General features: G+C 37.6%; 1 protein-coding gene across 3 annotated transcripts in view; it reads left to right on the top strand.

Annotated features, from left to right (window-relative positions):
• The window catches only part of LOC117293615 (arfaptin-2-like), a 31,464-nt gene that overhangs the window by 2,215 nt on the left and 9,080 nt on the right, over nucleotides 1-20,169 (top strand). The window contains exons 2-4 of one of the 3 annotated variants that reach the window (XM_033775976.1): nucleotides 3,673-3,859; nucleotides 9,547-9,579; nucleotides 15,954-16,132. In XM_033775976.1, the coding sequence (XP_033631867.1) occupies nucleotides 3,709-3,859; nucleotides 9,547-9,579; nucleotides 15,954-16,132 (363 nt within the window). In that variant the 5' untranslated portion in view covers nucleotides 3,673-3,708. Of the gene's footprint in view, nucleotides 1-3,672; nucleotides 3,983-9,546; nucleotides 9,580-15,953; nucleotides 16,133-20,169 lie in introns of all 3 variants that reach the window. The other 2 variants (XM_033775974.1, XM_033775975.1) reach the window with 2 other exon arrangements.

The raw sequence follows: 20,169 nt of genomic DNA, 5'->3' as shown, positions 1-20,169 counted from the left end.
TTCATACTTCATGCCATGATTGCCAAATGAATGTTCATAACTTCACACAACAAACAACTCGCTTTCTGGGTTTACCACCGAGTACAGCCACTAACCCCTCTTTGCCTTGCCCAATTTCCATGACATGTTGGCCCAAATCCGGGCAAGCATTGCTTTACTCTTACATTTTGTATTCATTCACCCTCTTCCCTGGTATTGCACATCGTTAACCACTTTATGTCGGTTAACGCATGTATTTGTAAATTTGTTTAGGAGAGACTTCTGGCAGATGTTTTTTAACGCCCCCAACAACTTGGGATTTTCCTTGTACACATGTACAGTATACTTGTTATCAAGTACATATAGTTTTTGCACACATTGTTCCCACAGGAAACAACTTAAATCCTTCCAAATCAATCAGAAACAGGTTTTTTATACATTATGTAGGATCCAAACTGCCTCACTCCTCCAAAATCATAAAAGTCTTTGGTTGATTTTGAACTGTACACGTACTGAGAACAGTACGCAGTATACGTACACAGTACTTGTACACTGTAGTTGGGACAATCATCAAATTTTGGTGTAGGCCACTGTACTACTATAGACACACATGTGTTGGGTATTAAGCACTAACAGAATGAACTATGCATCACCTATTGTAAAGTAGTTGTGTGTTTCAAAATGCTTAATTTATGTTGTTGATGTAGGCTTTTTTGCAATCAGTTTGCATTAACTTTACACTTAGCATTATACCACAGTAAGCATTACACCAAAGTATGTACATAAATGACCAGTGCTTGATCATGCAAATACTGTGTACATAAGATTAAATTATTACAATGAACTACTGTGTGTTCATTATATATAAAGAGTATCGGGCTTCATGAATACTTGTGTCATGAACATTGGTATAAATGATGAATGAAATGAGGTTCTGTAATAAATATCACACCATCCCACCCCAACCATTACACCAATATGCATGCTGACTCATCCCTTCACATGTGTTATGAAGGTTCAACCATAGAGCTTTGCAAGCACAGTTCCAGTATACGCCTCTCTTAATACTTAATGCATGACGTCATAATTCTTACCCAAATTGAGGCTATGGGCGCACGTTCCCCATCACTTGCAGTGGCTGCGCCCATCGCCTCGTTTTGAGTTAGCATTGTGATGTACCTCATGCATAAATATTAAGAGATGTGTATAATGTGTACTCTGATATGCTCTGAACATGTACATAGTAGGTAAAATATTTTATACAAACTACACATTGTGTACAGTTTTGGCACATTCCATGATGTGCAGCGCACTTTACAGTACACATTCTTATCCTGTCCACATTTTGGGAGTGAAAATGTACACAAAGGAATTGATTCCCAAACTGGCAGCAATGGCAGACACGTTTTGCTGAGGTGTCTTCCACATTGTGTAAATGGTTAATGCACAGATTTTTAAATATCCACTAGACCACAAGCAAGCCTGTATGCTTTGTTTTTGAAAGGGCAACTTGGGCACCGAGGCATTAGTTCCTTGGTAAAGGGCACCTTATGAGGAAGTTATAAATTTCCATACCATTTCAGTTGCACTGAGACAATGACCAGCTGGGGGCATCAAGGCAATCGCCTTTGTTGCCTCCGTGGAGTACAAACCTCATCCTGACAGTTCAGCAAGGGACATACAGTGCAACCAAAGACTGTTATGTTGTCTTGTACAATTTTGGGACTTTGTTAAAAAATGCATTTGTCCAGTGACAATTCTCAGTTGCAAAACCCGATTGGAGATTTCCTCGTAATTTAAGCCCTGATACAACATGAGGGATAGAATTTCAAAGCACATTGTACAATGTTGTATAGTACATAGGGAATGGCAAAGGGCACAGGCGAATCTTAGAGATCAGTGATGAGGCGTTGCCTCTATGCCTCTTCAAAATGTTCCCCTTAAGCAGTTGGGTTTCCGTGATTGAAGTGTTGCAAAACAAGTCACTGTGTTACATTTAGCTATCTAAATTTATTGCCAGATGTCCGTAGTAGGTGAAAATGTGCAAGCAAGAGGTTCAGTTAATTGAATATCTTATTTCTTTAAAATTACAAGTAAATCGGGTGGCCTTAATTTTTGAACAGCCTCTGAAGAGATGCACATCCCTCCCTCTTGAAATGGAAAATAGTACCACATCAAGTATGTTGGAAATAAAGTTAACAATTCCCTGTAATTGTATCAGGACTGCATATTTTACTTGTAATGTAAACATTTACAAACATGTCCGTGTAGGTGATTACACTGCGCATTAAAGTCATGTGAAATAAGTATGTATTTGAAGCATGTTTATTCTTCGTGTGACTAATGGGTTAAAGTTTTAAAACGCTATTAACTGAACTTACAATCAAGGTTGTGATTTCACAATGACTATAATTAAGTATTCTCGTCTAGTTACTAAATCACATAATCATGACATTAAACCAATGTTTATATGAGAGAGATTGGCTGTTGCCAGCTTTGTGGAAGTTTGCAGAGTTTCCTTGACAGGACGAACATCTAAACAAACAACCCTCTTTAAAGTACTCGTACATTATAATATTTACATCCTTTAACTATTGAATAATGTTAAAAGAAATCTGTGTACAACTAGTAGAAATAATTCATGTAGCTATTCAGGAATTCAGAAAGCTGATTTTCTTTGCATTGGTGCTATATTGGAGACGTCAGAGTCGTTGCCTTTTGAGCTATTCAAATTTCTTTCCCTTCATGAATAAAATGTCTGACTTGATCATTGATTCATCATCAGATTCTGCAACACCTGTCACCTTGAGTAAAGCTAGGACTGCCGTCAGAGTGATTTTCATGCTTAAAGGAACACGTTTCCGGTCAAGTTGGTCTATAAAAAGCGTTTGTAACCATTTGTTATAAAATGCATATGGTTAGAAAGATGTTGTAAAAGTAGAATACAATGATCCACACAAACATGCCTCGAAATTGCATGGTTTTCCTTTTACCTTGTCGACTAACACGATCGGCCATCCATAAATGGCCAACCGTGTTAGTTCACAAAGTAAAAGGAAAACCACTCAGTTTCGAGGCATATTTGTGTTGATCATTGTATTCTACTTTTAAAACATCTTTCTAATCATGCATTTTATAACAAACGGTTACAAACGCTTTTCAAAGACCAACTCGACCGATCAAAGGCAACGTGTTCGTTTAAGGGTGGGTCACATCAAAATAGTTCTCAAACCCATCCTAAAAATATTGCAATATGGTTTGGTCTGGGTGGAACGTATAGCTTTGGCCGGACAATGTCTATAATGTGACCCTAGTCAGTTAAATTCGACCCTAGTACAATCCAAGTACGGCAATTCCTTCTCGCTTTAAGTACGTTGCCAGTCTGTCTAATTAATTGCAGGACAGGAGCCCATTCCTGATCAAGCCTGTCCATGAAGGTTGTAAACAGACCGTAAAAAGTTGCTACTAGGTCCACTCTGTTTGCACACAGTTTGAGCTCATTCGGCTTCATTTTTTGTGTTGAATTCAATTCAATTCAATTCAATAAAACAATCGTATTGAGAATCAGTTTGGTGTGATGAAAGCTTTAGCAAAAAGCGTGATTCCAGCAAGGAAAACGATTCTGACTTTGGTTCAATTTGAATTTGTTTTCAACTGATGTTTATTTATTTATTTATTTATTTTTTTCTTCAGGTGAAGATCAGCTTCTAGGAAGCATCCATTCAAGCAATGACCACAGAGAACGGCAACTACCAGCCTGAGGACGACCTAGACGACACCTTCGAGCAAGACCTCCGTGACATGCTGAGAGACGGCCCGTCCTTATCAGACGCAGCAGCAACCATACAGAGCGGCACCTCGGCCAAGGGCGGCAGTGGCGGTCAGTTTACAGGCGTTGACCTGTCTAGTCCCCAGAAGTCACCCATGTCATCACCACCTCAACCCAGAGTCATCCAAAACCCATCCGTAGGCAGCCGCCTCGCTCACCCAGCAGGAGGAGCGGGTAGGTTGTCCTCACTTCCATCCATTACCCCTAAATATTTCAAAGCAGATTTTTGTGTGAGTTTTTCATACATGGAGATGACACTAAAAAAGGATTATATGCCTTTGGTGTTTGGAACCCACTGTTTGATTCAATTATATTAGTTGTAGTACCATAAAACTAACCTGTGAAAATTTCATTTCAAAATGTGGTACTATGTATAAGCCCTGCTGTCCTATGCATATTTCCCTCCAAATTCAAGCCCTGTATAACAAATTTTGAATGTTTTTAAAGAACTGCAATAATCCTGGATTAATCAAATGTACAGTGTTGGTATTTTGGGTTGTTGATTCATATCATTAAAGGGAAGGTACACATTTGGTTTTTACTCAAAACAAATATTAACTTAAAAACAGGCTTGGTAACAAGCATTGGAGAGCTGGTGATAGTATAAAACATTGTGGGAAACGACTCCCTCGGAAGTAATGTATTTTTTGAGAAAGAGGTAAGTTCTCACTAAAATAATAAAAGACTTCTAGCTAGAAGTCTTTTATTCCTATCTGAAAGCACATAATTTCGTCCAACAAGGGTGTTTTTTCTTTCCTCATTTTCTTGCAACTTCGATAACCAATTGAGCCAAAATTTCCACAGGCTTGTTATTTTATGGTTATGATGGGATACACCAAGTGAGAGGACTGGTCTTTGACAATTACCAAATGTGTACCTTCCCTTTAAAGAAGCATCTCTTGACTTTGAAGTTGAGATTGGGGCAAATTTATTGTTACTTAAGTTTGCCAGCCGTAACACACAAGCGTGTACAGTGTATTGTAGATTTATCATTCAATATATTGAATTGCTGTTACGATGACTGATGATCACTCGGAGTTGTGTACGTAAATAGCTCTTGAGAAAGTCAACACACAGCCTTGTGTACACTTACTTTCATGTACACAATGTACACGTGTAGGTTTCTACTTGTATAGTTTCTTTCCTTTTACTTCCATTACATGTTATATGTAGAAAAGTCTCATCTGTGACCAATTTTATTGACCAGCTTTACCAGCTTAAAGGCATTTTTATGGTGATTTATTTTTGGAGTAATTACCAAGGGACTATACCCTTGCTTTAAACTGCGCATAGATTAATTTCCATTAGTGCATAAATTAATTTCCAAAGGTATACCTGCCCTTTGAACACCACAATTAAATCCCATTATCCTAAAAATGAATTTCCACAGGAGTATCCTCCCCTTAAACTGCGTGTAAATTAATTCCCATTAGCATGCACTTCAAAGGAATACCCTCCCTCTAAGCTGTGCATAGATTAATTTCCAATAGTGCATCAATTATTTTCATAGGAATATACCCTCCATTTAAACTGCGCATAAATTAATTCCCATTAGCATGTATTTCAAATGAATACCCTCCCTCTAAACTGTGCATAGATTAATTTCCAGTAGCGCATAAATTATTTTCATAGGAATATACCCTCCCTTTAAACTGTGCATAAATTAATTCCATTAGCATGCATTCCAAATGAATACCCTCCCTTTAAACAGCGCATAAATTAATTTCCATTAGCACACAGTGCATTCTACATTGGGGCAGACGACACTTGGTTTGTTTTCACAAATCACAATCCATTAGATAACGTCTTACGACGCGGCATGTGTTTACCCTTTCCCCTCTTGCTTGTTCGCCGCGATCAATTGCGATTATTTCAAGATCCCAGCGGACTTATCATCGGCAGCATAGCGCGATGCCAACAGTGATCCTGCGGAGAAATCAGTTGTGTGGTAATTACAGCACAACCAGCGAGTGTGGCATCCCTCATGTACACGACAGTGTAATTTGTACATTCAAACATTCACCAGTGATGATTGTTTAAAGGGTTTGGAGATTTTTTTATGACGACACAAAACACATTTGTCCACATTTACATTAAACTTACACAGTTTAAAGATAATAAAAGTAGAAAGCTTCCCTTAAAATATAATTTGCTGAGGCGATGTAATTTTTGAAGATAGAGTAAAACAATTTGGTGAAAATAGTTTTTAACTCAGTGAGACGAAAATTATTTTAAAAGCATGTACACTGTTCAATGGATTTACGCCACGCTCCCGAAAACATTGCTCTAAGATTTTTACTTTGTTCTCAAAAACTTAACGACTAATGAAGCTGAAACTTCTACAGGTAAATTATATTACATTATATAATATTCATTCAGTGAGTATGTGATTCAGTGAGTATGAATTTGTGTCATGGCCAAAAACTTGCTCTACAAAAGGTATCAAAATCCCTTAAAGGGCAACACACAAAGTAAAGCTCGACGGAAGTGTACACTTAAATAATGCCAGCATGTTTCTTTGCCTTTTTTATAACAATAATAATAATATGTATATAGCGCCTTTAGCACAGATCAAAGCGTTGAACAATAAATAAAACAAGAACAAAGCAAGGAAAGAAAGTTAAACAAAACAGCAAAGGATTATTGGCGAGGCTGACTGAAGAAGTAGGTTTTGAGGTTTTTTTTTAAAATGGCAGTTGAAGATGATTCCCTGATGAGTTTGGGTAATTTGTTCCATTCCTTGGCCCACCTAGAGAAAAAGACTCCAATGTTTTTTGCTAATTTTATAATAACAACTTCAATCTGAAAGCATGCCTAAAAACCTTCCTGACTTAAATTACACAAGCTTCAGTTCACGGAGTGACAGCAATATTGATTTCTTCCCCTAGCATTACACATTCTACATAAAGTGATTGAAACTTGAATCTCTTCGTGAATCCTTGTGTAATATTTCAAAGCTACAGAATACTTAGATGTTGATTTGGTGTTGTCTGCCAACTCAGCAGGCCCAATAGAACTGCTTAGCAGCCAATTTAAGCTAACTGCGCAATTTCCATTTCATATTACTTATAACCAAAACCAGTGGAAAGGGCAACCTTCCGTGAATTTCACTGTAGGCAGATGACTGATTATCAAACCACAGCTGCCTTATTTTCTTGCTAACCTTCGAAACACTTTGGGCTTTTAAAGCAATTTTTTTTCAGTTAAAAGAGAAATGTGTTTACTGTGTAAGGCAGTGGACACTATTGGTAATTACTCAAAATAATTATTAGCATAAAACTTTACTTGGGAACGAGTAATGGGGAGAGGTTGGTAGTATAAAACATTGTGAGAAACAGCTCCCTCTGAAGTGGAGTAGTTTTCGAGAAAGAAGTAATTTTCCACGAATTTGGTTTCGAGACCATAGATTTAGAATTTGAGGTCTCCAAATCAAGTATCTGAAAGCACACAACTTGGTGTGACAAGGGTGTTTTGTTTCACATTATTATCTTGCAACTTCGATGACCGATTGAGACCAAATTTTCACAGTTTTGTTATTGTATGCATATGTTGAGATACACCGACTGTGAAAGCTAGTCTTTAACAATAACCAATAGTGTCCAGTGTCTTAAAAAGAGAAATGTGTTTACTGTTCAGCAGCTCTATAAAATTGGCCTCTGTGTCTGTCATTAACGACCCATGTCTTTTTCATAACATTAACATTCATGACATTGTTTCCAGTACATACATGTAACATCCTCATTTGTTTCTATCATACTTTATTCCTTGCCTTAGATCTAAAGGCATAACATCTTTAATCCTCTTCATAGAGTTAATTTGAAAGTTTTTTTTCTCACCAACAACTATTTCAACACTCTTTGATAACTCAACACCAAAACTGTTAGACTCGATTTCAAAGAGCTACCTAACGACCGATTTTGTGCTTGCTGTACTATTTTCATACCGCTGCTAATTGCAAGCACACAAAAAGGCATGCTAACTTTCCAGCGCTTACTACACGAAAGTGAATGACGTCACAATGCAAACTATGGTGAATGTGCAAGCTGGCTCCCTATTTTTCTTGCTCACCTGGGAAATAGGTTTAAACCTTGGCAAATATACAGTAAGCACGAAAATTCGCTTATCGTCAAGCAGCACGATTATTTTTATATTTTACTCAATTAAATGTTCCTACATGTACTTTTCCCCCAAGAGCCAAGTATCATACATGTCATATTTGTGGAGTTTGATAATTCATTTATTGTTTCCAAATCTATAATTGTTTTAAATTTAACATTACAATTGATGACCTTATAACACTGAACCAATGAAGTCACATTATAATCATATGCCTGTGTTTTTGACAGCAATCTAAACACGGAAAGAACTGAAAAAGTGCTGTATGCACTTCATGTCTGGCCATGATATAGGTTATGTCCCAACCTTGTCCCCAGGGTGTGTCTAGTGGTTACAAGGTTGACCGCTCTCTCACCCTGGTATTGGATCATTTGCATATCCAAAATTTTTGGATACGTATGCAAATTACAATAGTCTGGCTACTTTTCAAAATTCACATCTTCGTCATAATCTCGTAGTACGGTACCAGGTTTAATAGCTTGTTTGTACATTGTTGGTTGCCGGCGGCTGGCTGTATCTATGGAACATATTCTAATATTGTAAAGTCATTGTCCAATCAGGGTCCAATTAAGGAGATTCCATCCCAGGGTTTACTTTAGTAAACATGGTTGAAAATAAAGTAAACCATGGGGATGAGGTTGGGTTTTGTCCATGCTGCATCATCATGATAATGTAGTACCGGTATAGCAGTTTACTTAGGAACAGTATCTGCTGGATACACTAGTGCTAAAAGCTTGTTATGTCTGGACAAATTTTAAGGGGATTTTGCCACACCATGTTTTTTGTTAAAGGAGTTTAGTACATGAGTTCCAGTGTTTACATTTTGCCTGTCCTGTAACTTACAGTTGGTATACTTATCAGTAAATATTGTAGTCTTGGTGCAAGACGTTTCTCATATCAATTCAGGCGCTATGCATTTCACGTACATTTCTCATTTCAATATTCGTTACTAGCGGCTTTGTTTATTGACAGAATTGGGAGTTGTAATCACTATGATTGCTTGAAATAAGGACTGCAAAAAAAAATCCTGCACCAAAACAAATTTTTCTAATGCATTTTGGCCTGCCGGACGCAACTCCTTTTGTTTCTGCCATCACACAGATGCTTTTCCAGTGTCTGGAGTGTTGTATGTAGAGACCTACATCATACATCAATAAAAATAACCTACATGTACCTTCAATGTCAAAATTATTATCTTCAAGCAAACTTGAATCATTGATTTTCAATTGGTCGACCCATAGCAACAAGAGGGGTGATATAAACCTATATTCTCACACCCTGCGTATCACTCTGTTCTAACTCCACGTATTCTGCTGTTTTAAAAGCTCTAGGCAAAATGTACAGACTGCGCATCAAGTCTGTTTTAAGAACAATTATGGCGCGTAGACGAAGACCTGCGTCCCATATCAAACTCAGCCTTGCATCTGAATGTATATAATGTTAGTCGCAAAGGCGCTATATTTTTCCGTATTCCAGTCACACTTGTGTGATATCCAATAATATTAACATTTATGTTTGTCAAGATTTTGGAAATGGATGTTGATTAACTTTTCTCTTTCTAACTAACTCATATTCTTGTTTCTCTCTCTCTTTCCTTCACATCGTCTTCTTCCTGACTGTAGATGAGAACGATCAAGCTCTAGCTACTGACCAATGTAAGCATTTCAGTATCTTGTAAAATAGTTTTATCAAGTGCTGCATGCAAATAGGTTAACAACAGACCCTTCCCATGAAATATGTTAATTGCACAGAGGGCGTGCACACATTTTGGTTGGCAAAATGAGGGAACATCGTGCTGTTTAGTACTCGGCTAATGGCTGCGTGGCGCAGACACGATTGCGTGTCTGCTTATTGCACGACTCTATGGCGTTTGCCAACCAATAAGGTCTGTACGCATGCGTGAATGTAATTAGCATATTTCATTGGAAGGGTCCATTGTGAGGCTGTGTCCATTGTGAGGCTGTGTCCAAGCTTGCTAATTGTGTGTTGGATTTTGGACGGTCCAGTGACTTGCCTGGTCACCAATTTGTAGTCATTGAACTAAAGACAGTGTTGCTGTTTCATGAGGTTGGGGCAAGCTTTACATGTAGTGTACACACAAGAAACTTGTGTCAGTGCAACAAGGTTGTATTGATGATGAGTTAAAGGTAAGGTACACGTTTGGTAATTACTAAACAACTTTAAAAACTGACTTGGTAACAGCATTGTTTTGTTGTGCTTAGCAAATTTCTAGCAACTTTTTTTCGATACCAGGCATTGCTTTGTTATCTGACCTTACAGCTGCTGCTGCAGGATCACTATGTTAACATGCTGTCATTGGCAACTGCGCTGCCTAAGGCCTTTGATGCAATAAGCTCACTCATAACAAGTGATACAGTAATGCAGTTTTTAGTGACGTTCAACATGACCAGTTAACTGCAGTTGTTCTAATTACTTCTAGGATGGTTGGGGCATTTCCTTAACTATCCTGGGAAGTAAACAATATACAGGTAACTGTGTTTTTCCTCAAAGGGTGGTTGAGGCATTTCCTTAACTATCCTAGGAAAACAAAAACATGTAACTGTGTTTTTCCTGCTAGGGTGGTTGAGGTATTTCCTTAACTATCCTAGGAATAAAAAATACATAGTAAATGTGGTTTTCATCCTAGGGTGGTTGAGGCATTTCCTTAACTATCCTAGGAATAAAAAATACGTAGTTACTGTGTTTTTCCTCCTGGGATGGTTGAGGCAAATCCTATTATTTTTTTAAATATTTTTGTTTTCTTCTTTCTTCTCGCTTGAGGGCACAGTTCGTTTGTGGTCGTTCATTTGTGATGGGATCTCATGGGCGGATTGATATTAGTTTTAGACTGTCACCCTGTTCATTCATGAAAATAACTGGATCTAATTTAAAGATGGCGATTTGCTTTTTCTTTTGATCTTGTGATTGACTCTACGTGAAGGAAAACTTTGTAATCTTTCAACTAAAACGTCCGAAATGTCATTGTTTTAACTCTTTACGGAGGTGAGCTTAGTTAAATACTTATTTTATGCTGTTTTATGCTGACTTTATAGAAGTTTCATTAGGATTCAGACAAAGCGTTCCTCTCGGTCGTCGCTCCGACAATCGCGGATAATAGGAATCCGGTTTCTTTGTTGTAATTAGAGGACTTTCCAGTTTATTAAATGGTATCGGTAAGGTCGAAAACGGTTTTGGCGGTTACGATTAGGAAAAACTATTCGCCATTAACCGGATATTCAAATTATTCGCCCAGGCCTAATTAGGATTATTCCTTTTTGTAGAAAACTGTCTGAATACTGTATGGTTTTGTGTAATCAAGAATAATTGACTAAAAAAAATTGAAAATCTCAAAAAGTGCCAATTGCAGTATCATGTGCAGCGTTTGATACTGTAGTATGTACAGTGAGATCATACCGTAATGTACTATTGAGTTGAAAACACAGTCAGTGTAATATGAGTAACAAGATTCACTTTATTAAGAGTCAGTGTAATGTGAATAACAAGAGCAAGTGTTACATATAAGAGTCGGTGTAATGTGAGTAACAATAGTCAGTGTAATGTGAGTAACCTAACTGGAGTAAGTGTAATATACCATGATTCATTATAATTTGAGTAATAAGAGTCGGTGTAATGTGAGTAACAAGAGGTTATGTGAGTAACCTAACTGGAGTAAGTGTAATATACCATGATTCATTATAATTTGAGTAATAAGAGTCGGTGTAATGTGAGTAACAAGAGGTTATGTGAGTAACCTAACTGGAGTAAGTGTAATATACCATGATTCATTATAATTTGAGTAATAAGAGTCAGTGTAATGTGAGTAACAAGAGGTAATGTGAGTAACCTAACTGGAGTAAGTGTAATATATACCAATATTCTTTATAATTTGAGTAATAAGAGTCGGTGTAATGTGAGTAACAAGAGGTTATGTGAGTAACCTAACTGGAGTAAGTGTAATATACCATGATTCATTATAATTTGAGTAATAAGAGTCAGTGTAATGTGAGTAACAAGAGGTAATGTGAGTAACCTAACTGGAGTAAGTGTAATATATACCATGATTCATTATAATTTGAGTAATAAGAGTCGGTGTAATGTGAGTAACAAGAGGTAATGTGAGTAACCTAACTGGAGTAAGTGTAATATATACCAATATTCTTTATAATTTGAGTAATAAGAGTCGGTGTAATGTGAGTAACAAGAGGTAATGTGAGTAACCTAACTGGAGTAAGTGTAATATACCATGATTCATTATAATTTGAGTAATAAGAGTCGGTGTAATGTGAGTAACAAGAGGTAATGTGAGTAACCTAACTGGAGTAAGTGTAATATATACCAATATTCTTTATAATTTGAGTAATAAGAGTCGGTGTAATGTGAGTAACAAGAGGTTATGTGAGTAACCTAACTGGAGTAAGTGTAATATACCATGATTCATTATAATTTGAGTAATAAGAGTCGGTGTAATGTGAGTAACAAGAGGTAATGTGAGTAACCTAACTGGAGTAAGTGTAATATATACCAATATTCTTTATAATTTGAGTAATAAGAGTCGGTGTAATGTGAGTAACAGGAGTGTTTATAAGGCGAGTTACTATGAGTAATACAGGTAAAATTTTATGCATGGAATTGTACATGGAAAGCAAGAGGAGCAAACATTGAAATTGAATGCAGCCACTGTGTTCACTGCAGTATGTGCTTCTAAGATGCGGTACAGTGAGATCATTCCTACATACACTGATCCCATCTCATTCATCATAACATTCCCTGGAGAAGTCTAGCCCAGCAAAACAGCAGTTGAGAACACATTCACGTTTAGCATTTGCAATACAGCCTTGCGTTGATTGATGAATGGCAATGCACAAACTGTGAACTTTGTACGCATGTATTGCATACTGTGCAGTGATGATAATTTGCCGATGACAGGAAGCAATCTCAGGTTGTTGGACCCAATTTAATCAGGTAACTTCCTTGTTACAAGGCTGTATAGTAGTTTGTGGAATGAAGGTGAAATTGTCAAAATTATTGAAATTGTTGACTAGTTTAAAGGCAGTAGACACTATTGGTAATTACTCAAAATAATTGTTAGCATGAAAACTTAATTGGTAACAAGCGATGAAGAGCTGTTGGTAGTAAAACACATTTTGAGAAACATCTCTTTCTGAAGCAACATAGTTTTTCGAGAAAGGAGTATCTTTCCACTGATTTAAAAATTAGTTGAATTTGAATTCGAGGCATCATAATTAGGTTTTGAGGTCTCGAAATCAAGCACCTGAAAGCACACAACTTTGGTTTTTTCTTACATTATTATCTTGTTACTTTCTCGACGAATTGAGTTCAAATTTTCATAGGTTTGTTAGTTTGTGCATATAAAAGTGAGAAGACTAATCTTTGACAATTACTAAAGGTGTCTAGGTTCTTCACTCCAGAAAAAAGGTCCCTCTCATACAATGTATCCAAAGAGCTACTTGTGTGTGATACCATGGTGATACTGACTTAAGTGCAATTTGGCTGTTGTGATAATGGACTTGAGCTCTGGTGATGTCTGAGCAGCGGAGTGCGAGTTTGAGTCTTGTCTTGACATTGTGTCATTAAGCAAGACACTTTTTAGCTTTGTCCTTCCGATGGATTGTAAAGCCAAAGGTTCTGTGTGTTGTGTAATCTTGTAAAAGAACCCAGTGCACTTATCAAAAAGAATAGGGGGTTTCTCCTGGTGTTTTGGCAGTGGCTGCTGAATGTGCTGCAGCACCTAAAAAACCTTAGAAGATTCTACATAAATTGGTCTCTAAGATTCATAATTCAAACTATTCAAAAACCTGTCTTAAAATATTCCTTTGCTCCAACGTGTTAACTACCAGGAAGTGTCGTTGCGGAGCGGTTAAGAGCACCAAATTCAAACTATGGTGTTTCTGATCAGCAGAGTGTGGGTTCGAATCCCCAGCCGTGACACTTGTGTCCTTTAAGCAACACACTTAATCATTGCTTTTTCCTTCGGATGGGACGTAAAGCCGTTGGCCCCACGTGTTGTGTAGCGCATGTAAAAGAACCCAGTGCACTTATTGAAAACAGAAGGGGTTCGCCCTGGTGTTCCTGGCCGTGGCTGCTGTATGCGCCAGAGCATCTTGTAAACCCGTATAAGGTGCTAAATAATTGGGTCTCAGAATTCATCACTGCAATAACCTATCTTTCTGAAAGTTTGTATTATATACTCAGCGCCTTGAGTACTTTGTTTGGTAGATACGTGCGCTATATAAGACTTAGATATTATTACCTTATTGGTAGTATGTTTCCAGATATTGCTCCCAGACACCTACACTGTATATCATAGCTCTATGAGTGTAACTTATAATTCATTAGTTAACCCAAAATGACTCTCACAAAAGCTGATAATGATGGTGTAGAATAAGAAATCTGACTGAAACCCATTACACAAAAAACTTTCAAAAGTGAAATTATTCTCACATTCAAATTTCTGTAGTACTTTCAAAAAGTTAAAATTATTCTCACACTAAATTTCTGTAGTGTAAAAACCTTTTAAAAGTATGTGGCTCCAATTAGTTTATTCTTTAATAATGCCCTGTGAAAACACAACAAAAGAGACTAATATTCTATTACATCTATTAATATTCTGTTACATGTAATACAAATGAAACCACGCAAGGAGTAATAATGTCAATTGTATTTATAACTCAGTCATCCAGCTTTTTGTTTGCAAAACCTGAAACGTGGTCCAGCTTCTAGAAACACATGAACAGCTGCAGAGCTAGTCTTCATTTCTCATGGGTTCATAAAAGTGTTTGTTTGTTTTTATAACGTCAGGCGCACTCCCACGACTGTAGCCATCATAACGCATTTGGGACCATCCCATTTGTTTGGTTTGGGTGATTTCATTCACGCTTTACTGCATTCAGATAGGCTGTACACTAACGGCAGATGTACCAGTACACTACACATAGTGCAGTTACAATACTAAATAGCTAAACGACCCAGTCTTTAACATAATTTATTTATTCATACACAATCAACTGGTGTGTCCTACATGTGTGTATGGGAATTTCAAGGTAGTGCACGTAGGTAATTAGTTGAATTATTGTCCATTTTGTCAGTAATTTGTGATGCTAAAAGGTTACAGGTACGTTTATAGAGAGTTGTGTTTGATTTGGTCTTTTGGTGTATTTCATATGTAAACCATTACATGTGGTACATCAGGTACATTGCTATCTAACCATTGAAATTGATTATATATGCATTTTTGCACTTCAATCTTTCAATTAAATTTCTTAAGGTGATGAATGAATGCATACATGTGATCTCTCCGTAAAACCAATTATGTAGCATGTAAATGCATATCTTTAGGGTAATAATATAATGTAACAAATCAAGTTATGTGCAGTAAGGTATCTTATGGTGCTTATTGATTCAATTCACCGACGATCATGTCGATTGTGCCATTTTGGGAGTGAATTTTCCAATGTTTTACTGTATTGCACTATTTAGCAAGGGGGCATGCATGTGGAGAGAGCCAGATGCAATTGGACTCTTGATACAATGGACTATGTGTGAAGCCATGTGTGAAGTCAGTGTTTGTAGTCTAAGTCACAAACCACCAGGGCCCAATTTTTTGGCTCTGCTATACAGTGAATTATGCGCTTACGATTACCATTCTCTGCTCAGAGCAAGCGCCAAATTTCTGCACTAGCTGTGTAAGCCTAGTATGCCTTGTAACGTGGAGTACGCACGCACGCGAGCCAAAATCTCTCGCTAACCCGTGACATACGCTTGATGTAAGCACAGAATTCCCTGCTTCTGTAAGCGCCAATTATTTGCTAACAGTAAGCAAGGCCGTGAAAGTGGGCCCAGGATTTGTCTTAAAAGATTATGCGTTGATATTGCCATACTGATTTGTATTATGACACATTTCTTCACACTTAGTTGTCAATTCAATGCAAGTTACCATTGAGTTGCCCAGAGCATTCAAAACGTAATATTGTACCTAATCTACACCTATCATTGTCTGATTTCTTTGCAGCTGTACGGCCCACATTTCCCCCTACAGGTCAACCAATGGCGCAGCCAGTGGCCACGATGCCCACAGCGCAGACTACATCCATCGGTAAACCAATGACCGGGATTGGAGGCACTCCGATGGCCCCGGTAGTCGGCCAGACCGGTGAACAGGTGTCCACGTCAGTCATTGCTAAGGCTAAGGTAATAACATTGTTTCATTCTTGGTTTTTTTAAATATTCTAACTTCGGAGCCTAACACTGAATTGTGTTTAAACTACATTTTTTTTTCCAATAGATTTTAAAAAGTACAACAAATAATTCCTGCGGTTTTAAGGTCGTTGTCCAGTCTGTTCTAGGTTGGCTTATAACTACACAATTAAGAAATTAAAAACTATTCAGAATCACAAAATAAAATTATAACACAAATATAGGTATATTGGCTTGGGCCAATGACTCTAATATAACAAATAATACAATACTGTCCACTAAACAGGCATGATACTCTTCCATCTATACTCTGATTTCGCTTTTTTACAAGTGAAAAACAAATAGAAACACACACAACAACTACACTAAGAACAAGAAAGTGAGAGGCAAGTAAAAAATGTAAGTAGTAATTGTACCCCCAAAAAGGAGTAAAAGGGAGGGTTTTAAAACACAATACAATCAGCATAGTAAAACAGACTGTCTGAAACATTTAAAAACACAAAGTTAGGGATATATTTAAAGCAGTCAACTTTTGTAGGTTCATACTTTGGTGATGACCCGAAAAAGATTGTGTAATTTTTTTTCCGAAAGTGTACTTACATGTATTATGGTAGTTTATAAGCATCCTGCAAAACAATTTTTTTTCTAAAATGCCCCGTTGATTAGCAATCAATAAAATTTCATTTCAAAAGCTGCTTGTGATTTTCTAGACTTTGCCGAAAATCTGGAGCCGTTATGTCCACGCAGGAAGAATAATTCAGAATTAGAATGCACAATCTGAAAAAGCTTTAGGTCAAAAATGCTAAAACTCAGATTCAAATTTGTGTAACCACAAGTTAATTTTCCATAACCACATTAGTCCAAAGTGAAATGATACCGTAAAATGTTTACTAACCAAAAGTTGTTATCGACATTAATTTTAAGAGTGATTAACCAAACGTATACCTCCCCTTTTCAAAACAAGTTGTTTTGTTGCACCTTTTCTTCTATGGTTGTCCAAGCCCACCACAGAAACAAATGGGTCTGTAACATTTAGATAATGAAAAAAGACAAACATAAGGAGGAAAGACCATTCCTTAAACCATTAAAACCCCCTTCTACTGTGTCTTGCGGATATTTAGGTGTTTTTTTTCCTACTGAGAGCAGCTGGCAGCCTCCAGTCATGCTTTATGTTATGATCATCGGCGTGGAAACACACCAGAATCCTCATCGCTATTTAAGTGGTTGCAATTTAGAGCTGTTTCAGCCCCCGGGGCTCACGGGTGTCATTTCTGCGTTGATCAAATGAAGATGACGACTGGTGCATAATTTCCTGATGGGCTGCATGGCTCCAACCAATGCCAGATTTTGTGTCAAACTTCAATTACATATGCAGTGGATTTGTGGTTTATCGCTTAGATTTGCTTGAGTCCTTAAAAAAAATTGTTCATTAATTCATTTTTTTGACCGCAATGTAGCTGAAAATTCCAATAGTCTGTCTCCGACAAATTTGAAACAAAAGGATTTGATTTTCCTTTTGAAATTCCAAATGTAACTGTTCATATTCCCAGAGGATCCACTGTCCTTACATCGGGCATGTTTAGTGTATTTTCTTTTATTAGTTATTAATATTTTATTGTTCAGCGCATTTGAGCAAAATTGTTTTGAAACTTACACTACACACATAAATGAATAAATTACTATTTTTTCCTAAAAACGGTAAATTCAACAAAAAGGGCTCCCCAAAAGATCTGGGTAAAAAATGCCCCAACAACGGCTTCCGTAAAAACAGGGCTTCCCTAAGACAGGGTAATATGCAACAATGAAGGGCTTCCCCCCAAAACAGGGTAAAGGCCACAACAAGTACCTCCCTAAAAACTGGTTAAATGCCAGGCTAAGAAAACTTGCATTGAGCAAATAGTGTTCAGTCACTTAAATGAACAAATTTTAAATAAAACTAGTAGGGGAGAGATTTCCTTAGCTTTCAATCCAAACCAGACATTCATCAGAGTCACAAACCAAACAGTATCCATTTATAGAAAAGAGCATAGCAAGGAACCTAATCTTGTACTTCAAACTAACTATGCTCAATTGTTGCGATTTGACTTTTATTTGAGAAAATAAAACTTAACTGTTGCATACTGCTTACTAACCAAAAAGACCAATGGTATAAATGCACAAAAAAAAGGGTAATTGGGCTGACGTTTCGACCTTAGCAGAGTCTTTCTAGAAAGCTAAATATTCATTTATAAATACCTCAGACAGTTTCGCTATTCCAAATGGTTGAGAGCGCGTCACGTGGGTGTGTATAAACCTTTGTTTATGACCAGAAAAAAGTGTTGAAACGTTGGCGTGACACGCGAGCTTGCACCTGTGATTATATATTTCTTTATTCCTATTGGCCGAGAGCAACGGCTGAAACAGTTGTGCCACATCACGTGATACGCGCATAAGCACAGCATCTCCTTATAATGAGTTGTTTACCCGAGGGCCTTACCGTTTCAGTAGCTGGAGGGGTGTTGTGTTTATTTGACCAAAAAGTGTGGTTTTTTGACCGAAAAGGTATTTATGAATGGGAATCAAAGTGTGTTGAATCGGTTTTCAACTAGTGGTTTAAACCCCCCGAGGCCTGGTTCTTGATGATTTACCTCAACTTCGTCTCGGTAAAATTATCAATCACCAGGCCTCGTTTGGTAAACCACTAGTTGAAAACTCTTGACCACACATTGATTCCCTTGTTAATGAACATCAAGGATACGTCCCTCAACATAACATTTAGTATAATCTCTTCACAGGTTTCTGCAGGCTTACAATCTACAATGCATCAGGTACATTTTAATAAAATGGTCACTCCAGTTTCATCACCACAAACATTACCATAAAGAAATCTTGTTTTCAGGAACCAAGAGACATTTCCACACTGTTTTACATTTAAGCATGTTCTGATCAGGCTATATTTGTGGGGGTTTTAAATGTTGGTAGCACATTACACACTACTTTCTACTATATTGGTGGTAACAAGGAATGCCACAAAAATTAACAGCTGAATTGAGTATAGAATGTTGCCTTGTACATGTATGCCATATTCATAAATAACAGGGCCTTATTTCATGGCTCTGCTTGCTGCCAAATTCTGTGCTTCGATCACCATTCTTCGCTTCCTGAGTAAGCGCCAAATTTTCTGCGCTAGCTGTGTAAATGAATAATGCCTAGAATGGGGAGAATATATGCGTAGAAGCAAAAGTTCCCTGCTAACTCGTGAAATATGTATGCCATAAGAATTCTGTGCTTCTGTAATCGCAGATTCTTTGCTTACGGTGAGCAGAGCCGTGACATTGGGTCCTGGACAATTCATGCATTCTGATTGGTCGAGAGGAGATCATGTGGCCATGATTAAACATGTGATGTAAACATGGTGAGGAGTGTTTGAACATGGGCTGAGGAAATTTCGCGGAGCTTGCAATTTCACTGCCCAAATTGGTTGCATATTAAGTTTTCCTAAGTTTTACTGTAGCAGGAGATATTGCTGCCCACAAATGTCTATGGAATTATTGCTGCCTTCAAGTCCCAGGAAATATTGCTGCCCTCAAGTCTTAGGAATTGTTACTGCCCTCAAATCTAAGGCCGTGTCCGAAACGACGACTTCGGCTACAGCTAAGTCTAGATCAGCGCGTCTACCAGTGTTGAAGAATAGGCAGACGCGCGCGATCTAGCCGTAGCTGTAGCCGAAGTCGCCGTTTCGGACACGGCCTAAGGAAACATTGCTGCCCTCAGGTCTTAGGAAACATTGCTGCCCTCAAGTCTTAGGAACTATTGCTGCCCTCTATAAGTCTTGGGAAATATTGCTGCCCGCCATAAGTCTTGGAAATATTGCTGCCCTCGTGTCGTAGGAAATATCGCTGCCCTCAAGTTTTGCAGAAGTTTGAGTACATTTTGAAGACTTTGTGCTTTCATCAGTCACAATTCAGATAGGAGTTTTGGCTGTGTACTTGGTTTAGTGGTGCATGATAGAACCCCAAGTGTTAATCATGGGCGAGTAGAGGTGTGATACT

This window comes from Asterias rubens, chromosome 8, assembly GCF_902459465.1.
Source record: "Asterias rubens chromosome 8, eAstRub1.3, whole genome shotgun sequence".
Classification (NCBI taxonomy): domain Eukaryota; kingdom Metazoa; phylum Echinodermata; class Asteroidea; order Forcipulatida; family Asteriidae; genus Asterias; species Asterias rubens.
The sequence above is the reverse complement of the archived record's forward strand: the minus strand, read 5'-3'. Positions and strand labels throughout refer to the sequence as shown.